The sequence below is a fragment of the Pelecanus crispus genome, chromosome Z (assembly GCF_030463565.1).
Source record: "Pelecanus crispus isolate bPelCri1 chromosome Z, bPelCri1.pri, whole genome shotgun sequence".
In the NCBI taxonomy this organism is placed as follows: domain Eukaryota; kingdom Metazoa; phylum Chordata; class Aves; order Pelecaniformes; family Pelecanidae; genus Pelecanus; species Pelecanus crispus.
In genome coordinates, this window is record NC_134676.1 from 59,763,782 (window position 1) to 59,779,693 (window position 15,912).

The window sequence follows — 15,912 nt, forward strand, 5'->3', positions numbered from 1 at the left end:
AAAGGCAACACTTTTCATTGAAACCATCTTTTGCTCATTGATTTGTAACTTTATAGAGGAAATTAGAGGGTTTGAAGCTATTAGAAATTTGGAATTAATAAATTACTTTGCATATATTTTAATGGGAAATTGTACAGGCTTTTTTTGGAACATGCTTTTTTTGGAATTAATAGAAGTAGTTTCTTAAAGTTGTTACAGGAGACTTTTTACTTTGGGCCTGTCAAAATGGATACCTAATAAGTAAGACAAGGTAGCAGTACTACATCTTGGCACTTTATAGAAATATTTTTTTACATGTATTTTTTGATGTGAAATTATAAAAATTTTGTGGTGATGTTTGAAAAGCATGAGCTTTTTCTTTCAGTACAAACATGAATTTATAGGAACTATTAATATAAAACACAGAATTCAGAACTTTCTACCTCTATGCTTGCCAAAGTATTCTTTTACCCCTCTTCATCAATTCAAGCAAATTCCTTTTTTGCTCCTCCTCCCAAGTAGCCCTTTGCATGCATAATACTTCTGCTTGTTAATAGTTTATTCACTTATTTGCTCATTTCAATGATACAGATCTTTTAACTATGTGAGAGGACACAGACAGTGCAATTGTTAGTCTTAGGTGAATGAGTTTCAGTAATAATACAGAGTGATAGGTTTAGGTTTCAGGGGGCCTCTGTAGGTCATCTAGTCCAACTCCACACAGCACAGAGCCAGTTTGGATGAGGTTGCTCAGAATCATATCCAGTCAAGTTCTGAGTATGTCCAAGAATGGAGATTCTAGAGCCTCTCCAGGTTTTTAATTCCACCCCTCATTTTCAGGTCATGTCTCTGTTCCTCCCAAGTAGCCCATCCCTTCTTCCACCTTCTGTGTGTTCCTTTTTTGTCCATGCTGACCTTCTGCATGACTTCCCATATGTCAGAGTGGACTGCTCTTGTGCTTTGAGGAGGTTGCCTTTGGAGGTCGTCCAGCTGTCTTGGGCACCTTTGTCCTTCAGGACACTCCTCCATAGAATTCTGTGAACAAGCTAAAGTCTGCTCATTTGAAGTCCAGGGCTCTAATGCAATTATTTGTCTTGTTCACTTCTCCAAGGATCTGTCATAATACTGGGTTTCAATTAGCAGGGCTGCCATTGACCTCCACATTCCTGACAGGTCCAGGGGAATGCCTCTGCTCAATAGTTCATCAGTAACCCATGTCAAAGAATTGTCCTGGGTGTTTTCCAGAAATCTGGATTGCTTGTCCCCTGCAATATTGCCCATGCATGAGGTACCCAGGGCTAAGGGCCCCCATGGAAAACAGGGCCTGCAATCAGGAGGCTTTCTCCAGTTTTAATATGAAGGCTTCATCTAGTTCCCCTTTTAAATTGGGTGGTCTGTAGCAGAGGCCCACCATGATGTTGCCCTGTGCTTATTTGTCTCCTGATCCTTACAAATAAGATCTCAACTTGCTCATCACTGGTTTGAACACAAAGCTCCTGGTGTTTAAGCTACTCCTTCACATAGAGCCCAACTCTGCCTCCTTGCCTTCCTGGCTTCCAAAAGGCCCTATATCTAGCTATAGCAAAACTCCATTAATGTGAACTATTCCACCGCATCTCTCTAATCTGAATAAGCATAAAGCTCTGCAAGTGTTCAGACTTCTTATTTCTCCTGTTTGTTTCCATGCTGTATGTGTTGATGCAGAACTGTTTCAGCCATCTGTCCTGCTTTCTCCTTGGTCAGCAGGCTTGAGGAGACACCACCTCATTTCTTTCCTTATCCCAGAGCCCTTCTGTTGCCAGAAAAGTCACAAAAGTTTCCAGTCTTCTCCATTCTGGAAGACTCCATTCACCTCTTGTTCAACTGTAGCCTTTGATTGTCCTTCTGCGCCACACATGGTTTGAGCTTTTGCCTCTGTAGGGTCTCTGCAAAGACCCTGTCTATCTCCCATTTGTCCTCCCAGATGCTACTCGGTTTGCCAGATCTTCAGATAGCTGCTATCTGGTGACTCAATGCCTTGAGCAGAGCATGTCCCCCACAAGTTGGGCTACTATTGCTCCCAGACTCAGGGAGAAGGCACCATGTACTCCCTGCAACCTAAGACCTGAACAGCTATGGCCTCCCAGGATTAATGTTGGCAGCACTGAAATGCTAGGGTCACTTCATAGGTGCTGGGGAGCATGCTCTATGACATGTCACCTCCATTGTTGCACCAACTGTAGCAATCCTGCACACCAAGGCAGTGTTTTTGGGGCCATTTCTATGCAAACATCTGCATTGTCTGCCAAGTCCCTGTTTATCTAACCTATAGGCAAGTGATACAATCTTGAATTTAAATTAGTGGTTTGGGTGTTTTTTTAAAGATACTCTTATATTCTCATCTTTATCTGTTTGCCTGATTAATTGTATTATTTGCTTCAGGGACTACTGGCCTTAGAGGGTGAGCTGACTCCTATTCTTGTCCAGATGGTAAAAAGTGCTAATATGAATGGTTTGTTGGACAGTGACAGTGATTCTTTAAGCAGCTGTCAGCATCGTGTTAAAGCAAGACTCCATGAAATTCTTCAGAGAGACAGAGAATTTACTGCTGATGACTACGATAAGGTTAGCATGTGATTAATTTCCTATGAAATGAAATAAATAGACACGCAAATTCTTGTGTAAAAGTAATGAGCAGTGATTTAATATATCTGTTTTGAAAAACTGTGTGCTTGTAAATAGTTTGAACTACAAAGGAAGCTGTACCAATTGCAATATTAGATATTTTGAGTTGTGCAATTTGAGTAATCGGAATAGCTACAAAATTTGAAATAGGAGTAGATAGGGACCTCATTCTTAAATATTTTTCACTGTTTCATAAAAATACTTCAAATATTCAAGAAATGAAACTATATTGTTCACACTTTCTGTAATCTTTACTTTGATAGTGCGTGGTATCGCAAAACGTATTGCCTGCCTACTGCAGTTGTTTCAATATTTAATCTGCTATAAGGCCTTTTTTTAAACTCTTAAGAATACTAAGATGCTGAAAATCAGTAGAATATTTTCTAATCAGTGATAGGAAATGTCTCATTAACATGCTAAATTAGTGCATATTAATATAGTTTGTGCTGACTTAGTACAGAACACACATGATTGTTCCTGGTTTTAAATATAAGTAATGTTTGTTATTGTTAAGAAACTTCTTTCTTTTTCAATTGCTCTTACTCTGGTGTAACAACTAAATACCAGTCCTCAAATGAGGCTTAAGCTTAAACTGCTATTTTTCTCAAAGGTATTGAGAGCAAATTACTGAACAATAATTTTACTACCCTGCATGTATACTCTATGTGAATTCATTTAAACGTGTAAATTAAAAGTATCACCCAGACCACTGCCAGCAGTGGATTCAGCAGGACTTGGAAAAAGTGAGAGGGTACAAGGTCTCAAGGATTTATTTATATTCCCCCTTTTTTCTGCTATATAGATATAATGGGATTTGAAAGGTGGCTGGAACTAGTAGAGCACACTCTTTTAAGACAGTCACTGAAAGTAACTAACCTTTGGGATTATAAAATAACTTTTTTTGTTTGTTTTTTTGTTGGGTTTTTTTTTTTTACTTAGTTGTGATTTGGGAAAACAATATGGGTTTTTTTTCTGTGCCAGAGCACCTTTCCTATTGATTTCCTTGGTCGTAACAGGGAGGTAGGAACTGCGTGCTGTTAGGTAGAGGGCAGAATTTTTCCATATCCAAATTATCCTATGCATTTGAAGAAACTGGAAAAAGTGCAAATATGTACATGTGTTATGCATCTGAATTATTGTTTGCCTACTTTGGATTATGCAGATGTTTCTGAAAAAATGAGGCTAAGCCTTACTTACATGGATATGGACTATTGTTTTAGTGACACTCGATGGTGATAATTTGTAGCTTCTACAATTTCTATAATTAAGTCAGCTCTGAAGGAGCTTGATATATGTGCATTTAAAGGGTTTCTTTTTCTTTGTGTTTGTGTGCTGCAGTCCTGTAGAAACAAAAACCTAAAACAGGAAGAGACAAACTTTTTTTCAGGTATCAGTTACTATTGCAAATCTGGTTCTTCCTTTCAGTTATGTTAAGGAGGATACTTCAAAGAATAAAAAGTATTTTGTGAGGCACGTAGCCTAACAATAACATTTCTTAGATAATTTTTTGTAAGCTTTAGAGTACAATAGTTACTTGAAAGGAAGTTATGGAAAGTTGCTAATTATGTCCAGAGTTTTTAACATCTTTCCAATTTTCCTGTTTTGGAACAAAAAAGGAGTTTTAGGAACTCCTGAAACTGCTCATGTTTACTGTACAGAATTAGTTGCCCTATGAATTTCTTGTCACCTTTGAATCTCTAATAAATCTTACTACCTTTCAATATGTTTTCTTTTCTTAATGCCTCAAAGGGAGTAGGTAATTGAGAAATGGTTTCAAAAATTAACAGCAACCTGCTTGAATGCTTTTTCTCCAATACTTGGAATCTTTCATACGTTCCATCTTATCTCCCCAGTTCTTTCAAATCTAGTCAGTTTGTTTGGATAATTTTGTCTTTATGTCAAATTGCAGCTTACTCCATCTGGAAGCATCTCACTGATAAAATCAATGCAGGTTATTAAAAATCCTGTAAAGACATGTGACAAGGTCTATTCCTTGATCCAGAGCTTGACTTCTCAGATCAGGCAAAGAATGGAAGATCCAAAGTCTGCAGGTACATAAACATTTTTGTAGTTGTATTTAGTTTCTCGTTTACATCTGAGAGAGAATTGTAACATAACTTTTCTTCATTAAACTTGCTTTTAGCAGAACTTTAATCAACAATGGGTTAGGGATTTTCACAGTCTGATTCCATATACATAATTTTAGAGTAAAAAGCAGGAAGAATATGTGGTCATATTGCAGGTAAGGGCTCTTTGTAGTGTTCAGAAGTTCAGGCTCAAATATTTGCAGGAATTCTTTTTTAAATTATTTGAAACTCAGCAGTCAACAAGAGTTACAGGAAAAGCAGATGGCACTAAAGCTAAGTTACATAAGTACATTTTTATATTTAAGTATCTTTGCTAAAGCTCTGTTGCTTGCTGTATGATGCTTAGTAGTATTGCATAGAATGATGCCTAATGTTACTGGTGGTGAACCAATGACACAGGAAAACTAGAGCTGGCAGTGACCCCAGTGCTTTTTTGGTACTAGCGAAATACTGGAATATTTGCTATCAGTGTTCTCTGTAGTGTATAGTATGCAAACAGCTTCTCTTCTGAGGTTGAGCGGTACAAGTGTCACCTGTACATAGTAGCAGTGGTTTTCGTGTATTTGGTCTAATCTCCTGTCCTGGGATGGGGATAATCCATCCTTTCTACCAGTCTCTTGATTCTTGCTGTTGACACATGCAAGAGAGAGAGACAAATGGGATGTATGGTTTGTTCTGAAACAGAGACGTTGCCGTGCTCCTCTTCCTCCCTCCTAAAATTTTCTTACAGCTGTTTTTTGCTGGTTTTTTTATGTATGATCTGTGCTGTAGGGACACTTTATTCTAGGTGCTGCAGCTTTGTTTTAAGGGCCAGCGGTGGATTTCTGCAGCGAAGCTTTGTGCTGTCTGGATGTAGCTATGTAGCTGTGATGCTTTCAGCAGTAAAATTAACCATATGCACATCTGTTCCATCTCCTTAGAAGTAATGCAGTTTATTTATTTGATCCCTTTTATCCCGCTGTACTCAACTGTTAACTACCATGTAATTAAAATTTCCTATTTGTTACTTGGATGGTCTTGATTACTTACATGAGATCTGTGTCTATCCAGATATTCAGCTGTACCACAGTGAAACACTAGAACTGATGCTGCGCAGGTGGGCCAAGCTGGAAAAAGACTTTAAAACAAAAAATGGAAGATACGATATTAGCAAAATTCCTGATATTTACGACTGTATAAAATATGATGTGCAGCACAATGGCTCCCTAAAATTAGAAAACACAATGGAATTATACAGGCTGTCAAAGGCTTTAGCTGACATTGTGATCCCTCAGGTAAGCATTTTCAGTTATTAAATAGAATAAACTGTAGAATAAATGCTTTTTCAAATCTTGTGAAAATGTCTACTCTGTCTTTTCTATTGAAGGTTCCTGTATTTTGCAGTAATAGAAACCTTTAACGTTACCTCTTATTTTCCAGCAGCAAGCTGATTATTTTTTCTAAGAAAAATTTGATTCATAATTCATTAAGCTGTGTTCAAAGTGAATTTTTCTAGCAATTTAAGCTGTGAACATAGAATCATAGAATCGTTTAGGTTGGAAAAGACCTTTAAGATCATCCAGTCCAACCATTAACCTAACAGTCTGCTTCTTTTACTGCAGTGTATTAAAATAAAGTGGTTTGTCTTAGCCATTCTTCATAGATTTAAGTGGAGCCCCTGTGAACAACTGTATATTCTGAACTTGTATTTAATTTAATTCTTCCTGCTTTTAGAAATTTCATTTTCAGACTCTTTGCAAATGACAGTTAATCCTAATCTATTTAACTCACTGGTTTTAAGCAATTTAAATTTAAAAAGACCTTTCTGCTGCTTCAAAATGCTAGCACTCCCTGATAAAAATGTACACATTTTAAGTTTTGTAGAATTTCAGGCCAGAAGCAAACAAGTTAAACTTCCATATACTACAGGCTGTTAAATTTAGGTTAGCTCTAACACATTGTAGGCTGCAGGACATGAAATTGTTTTGTGATAAGAGGACAGAACAGACTAAAGCTTTCCTCAAGTGTCCCTGCAGTTACAGAGCACTGTTGTAAGAGAGGTATTATCTGTATTGTATGCAGCAAGGGAGGGAACCTCTTCCTCTCCTCATCTCTCAAACTCCCTGACAGCAACGAGGACGAAAAGAGTAATGATACTAAGTATGTATTGTGTTATGCAGGCCTGCTTAAACTTTGAATAGAGTGTTAAAGAAGAGTAGGTAAAAATGAGGACACATACTGAAGAAAACCTGATAAGCCTACGTAATGCAAAAGGAAAGTGCTTATGTTGCTTTCTAGGGTGACCAGAAGATCCATCGTAATGATGAGAGCACTTCGATATCATGTGCAGCACAGAGCATGAAGCTTCTGGAATAGGAGATTTTAAAATATTGTAGATACTATAACAGATATAATATTTTCCAGTTGTATTTAACTACCATTTTCAGTATCATTTGAGGTGAATAGGGCATCTGTGGGGTGGTTTACCCCAAAGTAAGACAGACATATTAAATAGGTAATGTGCCTATGTCTTTCTATAGACTTTAAAAAAAAAAAAAAAAAAAGTTACTTGAAATCAGGTGAGATGAAATGGCATCATAGATGTCTAAATCTGGCGGGGGGAGGTAGGTGGGTGGGGAGGAGGAATAATTCCCTAGATGTTCTGCTTAAGAAAAAGAGCTTCATCATACCAGAAGGTGAATCCATTTTTGTGTTTAGCTACTGAATGAAAAATTGTTTCTCTGTGTCAAGTCAAACAGCAAAAAGGCAAATCCCTTGTTACTTGAAGGGACATCAGTAATCAAATGTAATAAAAATTTTAAACAAAACGTTTGCAGCCAGAGCAAACTAGTAGATGAGTAATCAGCTTTAATATACAAGTTTTGAATTAGAAGGCATTTTAATCTTTTAACTGAATTTCAAAAGTTAGTTTCTTCTTACACAGGAATATGGTATTTCTAAGGCTGAGAAACTAGAGATTGCCAAAGGTTACTGCACTCCTCTAGTTAGAAAAATCCGTTCTGACCTTCAGAGAACTCAAGATGATGATACTGTAAATAAACTTCACCCTCTGTAAGTCTTTTACTTTTTTACATGGTTACATTAATTTCCATAAGACTTAATGGAGACATTCCATGGCTTTCATATTTGAAATGTCTTACTAGCTCATAGTAATTTTAAAAGTATGATTTATTTATTTGTTGACAGCTATTTCTAAAATAGGGCGCATCTCATTATGGTCTAATAAGATTTTTTTTTCTTTCAAGTTACTCCAGGGGTGTTATGTCCCCTGAACGCCATGTTCGTACACGGCTGTATTTCACCAGCGAGAGTCATGTCCACTCCCTGTTATCCACCCTTCGTTATGGTGCCTTATGTGATGTAAGTCCAACACTTTTTCTGTTAAAAGCTCTGATATTTTGAGAGGAACCAAAAGGACTCAATCTTATTAAAATTGTATCAATTGAAAGCTTAATTTTCTTAAGTGGCTTTGAAATCTATCACACTTTTCCAAACATTTGATTTCCTATTATGTATGCAGAGACATGTTTAAAATTGCTGGTGTGCACATTGGTAGAAATCAGCATGCCCTTTAAAGTAATGCTGAGTTCTATTGGTGTGTTCAGCTGTATATGTTACAGTCTCAAAGAGATTTGAAAAGGGCAGATGATCCATTTTTTTGTCTTATATTGTCACCTACATGTCTTCCAACTCTTTTTCCTTCAAGTTGTCATTCCGGGTTCTCTTGAATTTGCTTTTGGACTGGCTTATTATTTTTGACCATTCACATATTGTCAAGACCTCCTTACCTGACTTAAGAATGCTCATGTAGTGCAAAGTTTCTCCTGTTTAGTGGATTGCCATACTACCTATACTGTTGTAGAATACCTTGAAGGTGGTGCATTATTCTTCATCTGATTGGCTTTGAAATGAAGTACTAAAAAAGACAAGGTCTTCAGATTCAGAAATGACCTAACTGAGCTCTTCGAGAGGATACATGCAGCACCACAAAGCCTACACGGCTGCTTCTAAGATAGAGCTTGATTAATATACTAACTTTTGAAATGGTTGTATTAACATACTTGCATCTAGTAATGGATGACTAAACTCACCGATGGCAAAAGCATTTTTAATCCTGGACCTCTGTGATATATGCTACAGCACATGCAGTCATAGTTTTAGGCTGATAAACTTCTACGTTTCCTTTAAGGTGGATTACTAAATGTATTTTTTCTAGAGCATGAAAAAAAGGTGAATATTCATTTTAAAGAGTGTGGGATGTGATGGTTGTTATTCCTCTACATACTAGAAGCCTTCATTTAGTCTGTCTGTTTGACTTGTGGAGTGATATCTAGAAACATTTTTCACAATATACTTGTTGAAATGAGTTTATTAAATTGTTTATTAAATAAACAATTCCCATCAGGAGAGTTTAAAATGGTGGCTCTGTCTACAAGACATATATCATCATTGGTGAAAGAACATGAAAGTTACACTGAAATAAAATATGAAAATTTCTGATCTCTACTTTTCATTCATTTGACGAGAAATTTTAAGTCACTTTTTTTTTTTCTGGTTGTATCTGTTTTTTTCCTTAGCTGTGAAAAGCTTCGTACTTCTGCTGTGAATGTAAAATCCATGTAAATGGGGAAAAAGGGAAATCATCAGTCTTTTTAAAGAAAATAGCTGGTTTTTATTTGTTGATTTTTTTTTTTTCCCCCCTTCCCCCTTCATAAGGAATCAAAAGATGAACAATGGAAACGAGCTATGGATTATTTAAATGTTGTCAATGAACTCAATTACATGACACAGATTGTTATCATGCTTTATGAGGATCCAAACAAGGTATTTAAAATGGATAAATATCTTCAGAAATGAGTAGTGCTAAGCTATGTATTAAAGTGTAAACCTATTTAATCATTTTTCTTCAGGAACTTTCTTCAGAAGAACGTTTTCATGTAGAGCTGCACTTTAGTCCAGGAGCCAAAGGCTGCGAGGAAGATAAAAACTTACCAGCTGGATATGGATACAGACCTGCCTCCAGAGAGGTAATAATTATGCCTTTATTTAAAGCAAAAGTTAGTTTTTCTGAATGCAGACATACCTAAAATAAACACTGGGAAATTGTTAGGTAAAAAAAACAAATGTGATTTTTTTTTTTGGTACAAAACGATCTAGTAAAATATAGGCAGTGCCAATGTATTGTTCCATTTTGAATGGACACAGATAATTTGGACCTTATATGGCTTTGCCAGAATTTTTGCTAGAAGTAAGAAATACTCATCGTAACAAAAGTAGTATCAACATCAATGTCACATCAGTGATATTCTGGCAACTGAAAGAAATATTTGAGTAAGTAAGGTAGTCTGGCATTTTTGTGAATATAGATTGTTGAGGGAGGATTGATACTGTCAAAGATGTATGGGCAGGTCTGTGGAGTTACTGCCTGCTTTTTGAGAAATGAATGAAAGCAAAGCTTGGCTAGAATTCTTCTGTTGACTTGTGGGACCAGGATTCTATTCCTCTGTCAACAGAAAATTGGAGTAAGATATGTTAGCTGAACAGTATGGTTAATTAGGACCACACTATCATATGCAGTGGCTGGTTAGGAGCAAATAAACAGATTATGAAAGTCTAGAGCAATTTCTTCAATAATTTGTGATTTACATCTTGTATTTTTTAAATCGGCTTGCTTTATGTTTACACAGAAGATTTATTTAACAGCCACTTCTGTCTACATGTTGCAAGGTGTGCAGCTAAATTGAAAATGAATTATGTATTGTTTGTAGAATGAAGGCTCAAAGAAAACCTCTCATAGAAATGATAGTGATGAGGAGGCACATGCTTCTAAAAGAGATGAAACAGATCGGTCAGTAGTGATGTTCAAGCCAATGGTATCAGACCCAATTCACATACACAGAAAGTCACCCCTTCCAAGATCCAGGAAGATTGGTTCTGTTGAAGTAAGTGTTTATGTTCCAGATAATGTCTTTCACAGAAATTAACTTTTGCTTACTTTTAACAAAACAAAACGAAATGTAATCCTTCTTTTGATTACACAGAACCAGTATGATGTTATGTCTCACAAAAGGGTTACTCTTATTCTATGGGAAATCCTCCATGGCAGTAATTTTGTCTGAAGGAAACTGAAGGAAATTTTTTTAAATTAATTATTACTTTGCAATAAGACTGATTTGCTTTTTTCTTTTTAAGCCATTTTAGAAAAGCCGATACTTGAAAATGAAGACTTTTTCAGTCTAAACCTACATCTTCAAACTAACATACATTGCTTTTGTATTCATCCTTACAAGACAGCTGCTATTGGGAATTAAGCAAACCTTCAGGGTGATCATGCTGAGAGGGAACAGAGGGATTGGGGGCGGTAGGGGAGGTACAGGAGGTGAGAGACATGTCTTCTGCTGTATTTGCTTTCACGTGGGGTGAAAGTGACTCCACTTGTCAAGCATTTGAAGGTAAGAGAATAAACTAGAAGTTTGGGGTTTTTTTAAGTGGGTGGGGTTTGTCTTTCATAACATCTTGAACAGTCTAGTCTCCTGTCTTGAAGGCCATGACATCTAGGTGTGCTTCACAGATACAGCTTTAATGTCGCAGAAGTGGGGGGGATGCACGGCAGCATCGCTGATACCATTTGTATGGTCGAGTGGCAAAGCTTCAGATGGTGCATAATGGCACTTCTGTGATATTAATGCTAGAAGCAGACTAACAGCTTCTTATTGCCTCATTTTCAGTTGCTTAAAACCATCAGAAATGAAGATTCACACCAAAAGCTTTTCCTTTCATGTTTGTGTTGGGAATGGGTTGTTTGTATGCAATGAAAGTACTACAGACGTGCAAGTAACTTGATTATTGTTAGCGTGGAGAGAAAAAGATGCATGGTTCCCTTCTATAAGGATATCTGTATAACTTCACATGACTTCCATAAAATTAACAGAGATAATAAATGTGAATGTCTTACATTTTCTATTTCCAAGTTTTATTACAACATCAATATTTTGGATTTTTAAAAGCTGTTTTCACTATGATCATGCAAACTCCCCTCCTAGTTATGAGTTCACATACACGCAAATTAATAGTCTATTACTTCAAACTTTTAACCATTTTAATTTTCATAAATTATGTAGAAGTTACTTTCAAAAGGTATCAATAACATAAATTGCTAAATTTTGACTGTGCAGATAATACATGTTCAGATGGAATGTGTTTCAGCATTCAGTGCTTGTTTATTTGCTGGAACAATATAGCCAGTTTAAAAAAAAATGTACACTATGAAACTTTTTGAAAAAGTAAAATTGGAAGTTTCATCTGGCCTACTGAAATCTGCAAAACCAGTATTTGGAATATTTAAACCAAATGGTATTTTCAAGTGTTTAAAAGAAGTCACTGCAACTTAAACTGCAACTGCCTTGAACCTCCTACCCCCTCCCCCGCCCCCAATAAGGCAATTCTCTTTTCACCTATGTCCATTAATTTGAAAGGACACTGTCAGGTGTGAGATAATATGGAAGTTTTAATCTGGGGTATAGTTAGCAATATTTACAGAAGGATTGCAGCTGTGATTTGAGTCATGAAAATTTAAAAAAAGCAGAGTTCTAACAGTAAAACAAGAAAGTAAGGGTCATTGGCATTGAAAATCAAATTCAGTATTGCTAAAAATGTTGATTGCTAATGATACATAACGGTGTAGGGCATGGGGGACTCTTAGCCTGACACTGTCCTCTTGAAGTCTTAATAGGTGTCCAGCATCAGATAATTTTTAGGGTTTTTTTTTTAAGGTTGGAAAACTACTATCAGTCAGGTTGGTGCTACTACCAGTGAGTCAGCTGTAAAGTCTCAAAGGCAATTCTAAAAGTGAGAATCTTTTAGATAAGGTTATAGACTAGAAATGAAAACTATTAAGTAATAAATAGGAAAGTTTAATGTACTTAGAGGGGAAAAACTATTAAACAGTATGTCAAGGATAACAGATGTTCTGTTTCCAACATGTGGGAAATTCTTAAAATTATTAATCAATTGTTGGTAACAATTACTTTTCTCTCATATCTAATAATTAGTCTACCAGAAATTTGATTAAAGTGTTGTATTAAAAGATATAAGTGGAACTGATAAATTCTTAATATTGTGATATTACTCTTCCTATTCGCTGTTTAATAGTTTTAAAAGCAGTAAATAAAAAGGTGCAAGCAGATTGGGTTTTTTTCTTTTCTGTTCATTTGGCTCTGTTGAATCTAACTTTGCATGCTTTGCTGTTTTTTGCCCCCTTTCTCACTTCCAGGAAGAGAGCCCCCTGAGTGTGTCTAGCCCAGAGTGTATTGGTACCTGGCTGCATTACACCAGTGGTGTGGGTACTGGGCGTCGAAGACGCAGATCAGGGGAACAAATCACTTCTTCCCCTGTCTCCCCTAAATCATTGGCTTTCACATCCAGTATTTTTGGCTCATGGCAACAGGTTTTTAAACTTTACTTCATTAAACATTATTATGCATTCCAAGCAACAACCAACTGTCTTTAAGGACATCTAATCCCTTGTTATGGATTATGTTTGAAGCAAATTCTTCCACTTATTAAAATTACTTCGCGAGAATGTTTGGGGGAAAAAGAGCAAGTGCATGTTTTTCCACTGAATGTGTTACACGTTTTCCTAAAAATTTGGTTTCTTTATAGGAATTGCAAATGTTACCACAGTAAAAAAGACTTAGTCTACTGCCTAATGAAACAGATTTCTGCTTTGGTTTAGTTGTCCTTTAAGACTTTAAAAACAGCATTGCTTAATTTGGTGGTAGGTAAATTGAAAAACTTTTTTTTTAATAATTGCAACCAATACCATTTAAAATAATATATTTGGTACTTCATATTGCGATTCAAAACTTGTTTTGCATATATCATATTTTCAGTGGCCTGGTATTAACTATTGCAGGGAACAAACTCTAGCACTAATAATTCTCGCCTTCTGTATCCGGAGGTATCTGAAACTCCCAACACAGTACATCATCCATTGACTTGTACAATATTTTGAAGATTTTTCTAAATATTGGGGGGGGAAAGGCAGGAAATAAGAAAAACAGTAAATTCTTTTGAAGTACCAGTGAAGATCTAAAGATTGTTTAGTATGTCGAGATATTGTTTACATGTATGACAATGGATGGTGTTCTGTTTAACCATATCCTTTTTCTTTGAAAATTTTCATAATTTCTTTTTATTGTGGAAAATTCTAAAGCTGTTTATATAGGGAAAGTTTGTAGCAGTAAAGGCTGTGAGCATCTGAAGATTACACTGATTGAGCCCGTGCATGGATCAGTGATTGTATGGTGTCCTCAATAGCTTGTCTGTCTTTCCTTCCCTCCCCTCCTTTTTTCAATACAGGCGCAGTTTAGGAGAGTTCATTTGGTAAAATGAAATAAAATGTCTCAAATGTCTGTTCTCATATCTGTCTTGGTCTGTGTCCTTTCTCATTCTGAATGCTTGCTTTGCACCACTTCATTGCAAGGAACTCATATGTGAAATGGACTCCCTTCAGAAGGGGATATTGCATGATCTTTCATGTTTCCTTTACATATTTTTTACTAACACTTACCATATAGCTTATTAACACTTGTCTGTCTGAAACAGGCTGCTGTATCAAGTTAAATGGACATTTCATGCTGCTGTTCTACTTTCCCTTATTCTTCTGTTTTTTACATCCAGGTGCTATCAGAAAGCAATAGTAACTTACGAACACCAAGAACTATTCTGGAACAAAAGCAGAGTGGTCTAGGTATGTGCCTACAGTTGAAATTTTGTTTGATGTTAGCAGCTTTTCATCTGCCCATTGTTCTGTACAGGTGTACATTCTTTGAATAGCTTTTATGTTACCAGGACCCAATAGTATTATCAATAATATATTTTGAGTGTCTGCTTATGAACTGGACAATTTTTCTGCAGCAAAAGTTTTTAAATAAATGATAACTGAAAAGAGCAAATTGTTTGAGACTGTTCACGCTACTGACTCTGTACGGCTCGCAAGAGGTGCACGGGATTATGTTTAACATAAAGTAGACTTTTAAGATAATGTAGTTCTTGACTGACTGTGTGGGTTTTGCAAGAATCTTTTGGATTGAAATGGCCTGCACTGGAAACTGTTAAAACACTTTTGAAAACTAACATTTCCTACTGTGGGCAATTGATGGAATTGAAGGTGTTTTACTGAAGGGAGGGGGACGGGGAACAAACCTCAAGTTTCTTGATAATATCAGGGGTTTTGCAGACATTCCCTCTCCTAAAATCAATTTCTTCCTTTCAGCATTAGAATGAATTATGCTATAAGTCAATGAGTTGTTTCATATTCTTTTAATTCAAGTGGTACTTTTCTGTTGCTTCTTTGAAACGGGCATACATATGACTGATAGGCAAAAATATGAAATCTTGCACTCCTGTAAATCAATTTTGCATTTTTTTTCTGTAAGTGTGTCTTTTCGTGGGAAGAATGAAGTGCAGAAAATGCATAAGCTATATGCATAAACTTAGAAGTAGCTTTTCCTTTCTTTGTAAAGATCTGTATTTTTTGTATGTCTAATCTTTCTGTGATACTTTTCTCCCTGTTATATTTTTCCCTTAGTAAAATGCATACATCAGGTGCTCTTGTTTATCAAAGTCATGTTTTTTATTGTGTGCTTGCTAGTTAAACAACTTTTCTTTTGCCAATGTGTGACACAATATGGCTTGTGGAAGTTGATGTATTTCTGTGTGTAGATTAAGTTATTACATTTGGTGTGAAAGGCTTTTGCCACAGACCAGGCACCAATTTATTTTGGCTGTGATTGGTCACATGTGCTAGTAATGTTTCCCCTCACTGGGTCATTGAAAGTAATGAAAGGAAGTATCACTGAATAGATAGTTGGTTTTAAGTAAAAAAAAAAAAATCTGCTGCTACTTGTCTAAAATGTGAAAGATAAGTTCTTAGTGAAAAACCACTTCTCCTTTCAAGTAGTAGTAAAAACTAAAGGAAAAAAATTGCAACCTTTTTTTTCCATTTTGTTCATTGCTGTATGTAAATTTCATTTATGGTTGATGCTTATAAAAGTTATTTTTATATTTCTGTCTGTGGCTTTCAGTGATTTGTTAAAACTCCCATCCTAGTGGCAGGAATGTATGAGTAAATGTATGAGTACAAAAGTACTCTCACTTGCATGGAGATGTACAAAAGTCT

At 36.1% G+C, this 15,912-nt stretch overlaps 1 protein-coding gene across 2 annotated transcripts in view; it reads left to right on the forward strand.

The window, feature by feature from the left end:
- Positions 1–15,912, forward strand: part of PPIP5K2 (diphosphoinositol pentakisphosphate kinase 2) — a 40,769-nt gene that overhangs the window by 14,928 nt on the left and 9,929 nt on the right. Inside the window, exons 16-25 of one of the 2 annotated variants that reach the window (XM_075727230.1) lie at positions 2,401–2,583; positions 4,553–4,694; positions 5,781–6,004; positions 7,654–7,781; positions 7,976–8,090; positions 9,447–9,554; positions 9,641–9,757; positions 10,499–10,672; positions 13,003–13,176; positions 14,412–14,481. In XM_075727230.1, coding sequence (XP_075583345.1) covers positions 2,401–2,583; positions 4,553–4,694; positions 5,781–6,004; positions 7,654–7,781; positions 7,976–8,090; positions 9,447–9,554; positions 9,641–9,757; positions 10,499–10,672; positions 13,003–13,176; positions 14,412–14,481 — 1,435 coding nt within the window. The remainder of the gene's footprint in view (positions 1–2,400; positions 2,584–4,552; positions 4,695–5,780; positions 6,005–7,653; positions 7,782–7,975; positions 8,091–9,446; positions 9,555–9,640; positions 9,758–10,498; positions 10,673–13,002; positions 13,177–14,411; positions 14,482–15,912) is intronic. The other variant, XM_075727231.1, reaches the window with a different exon arrangement.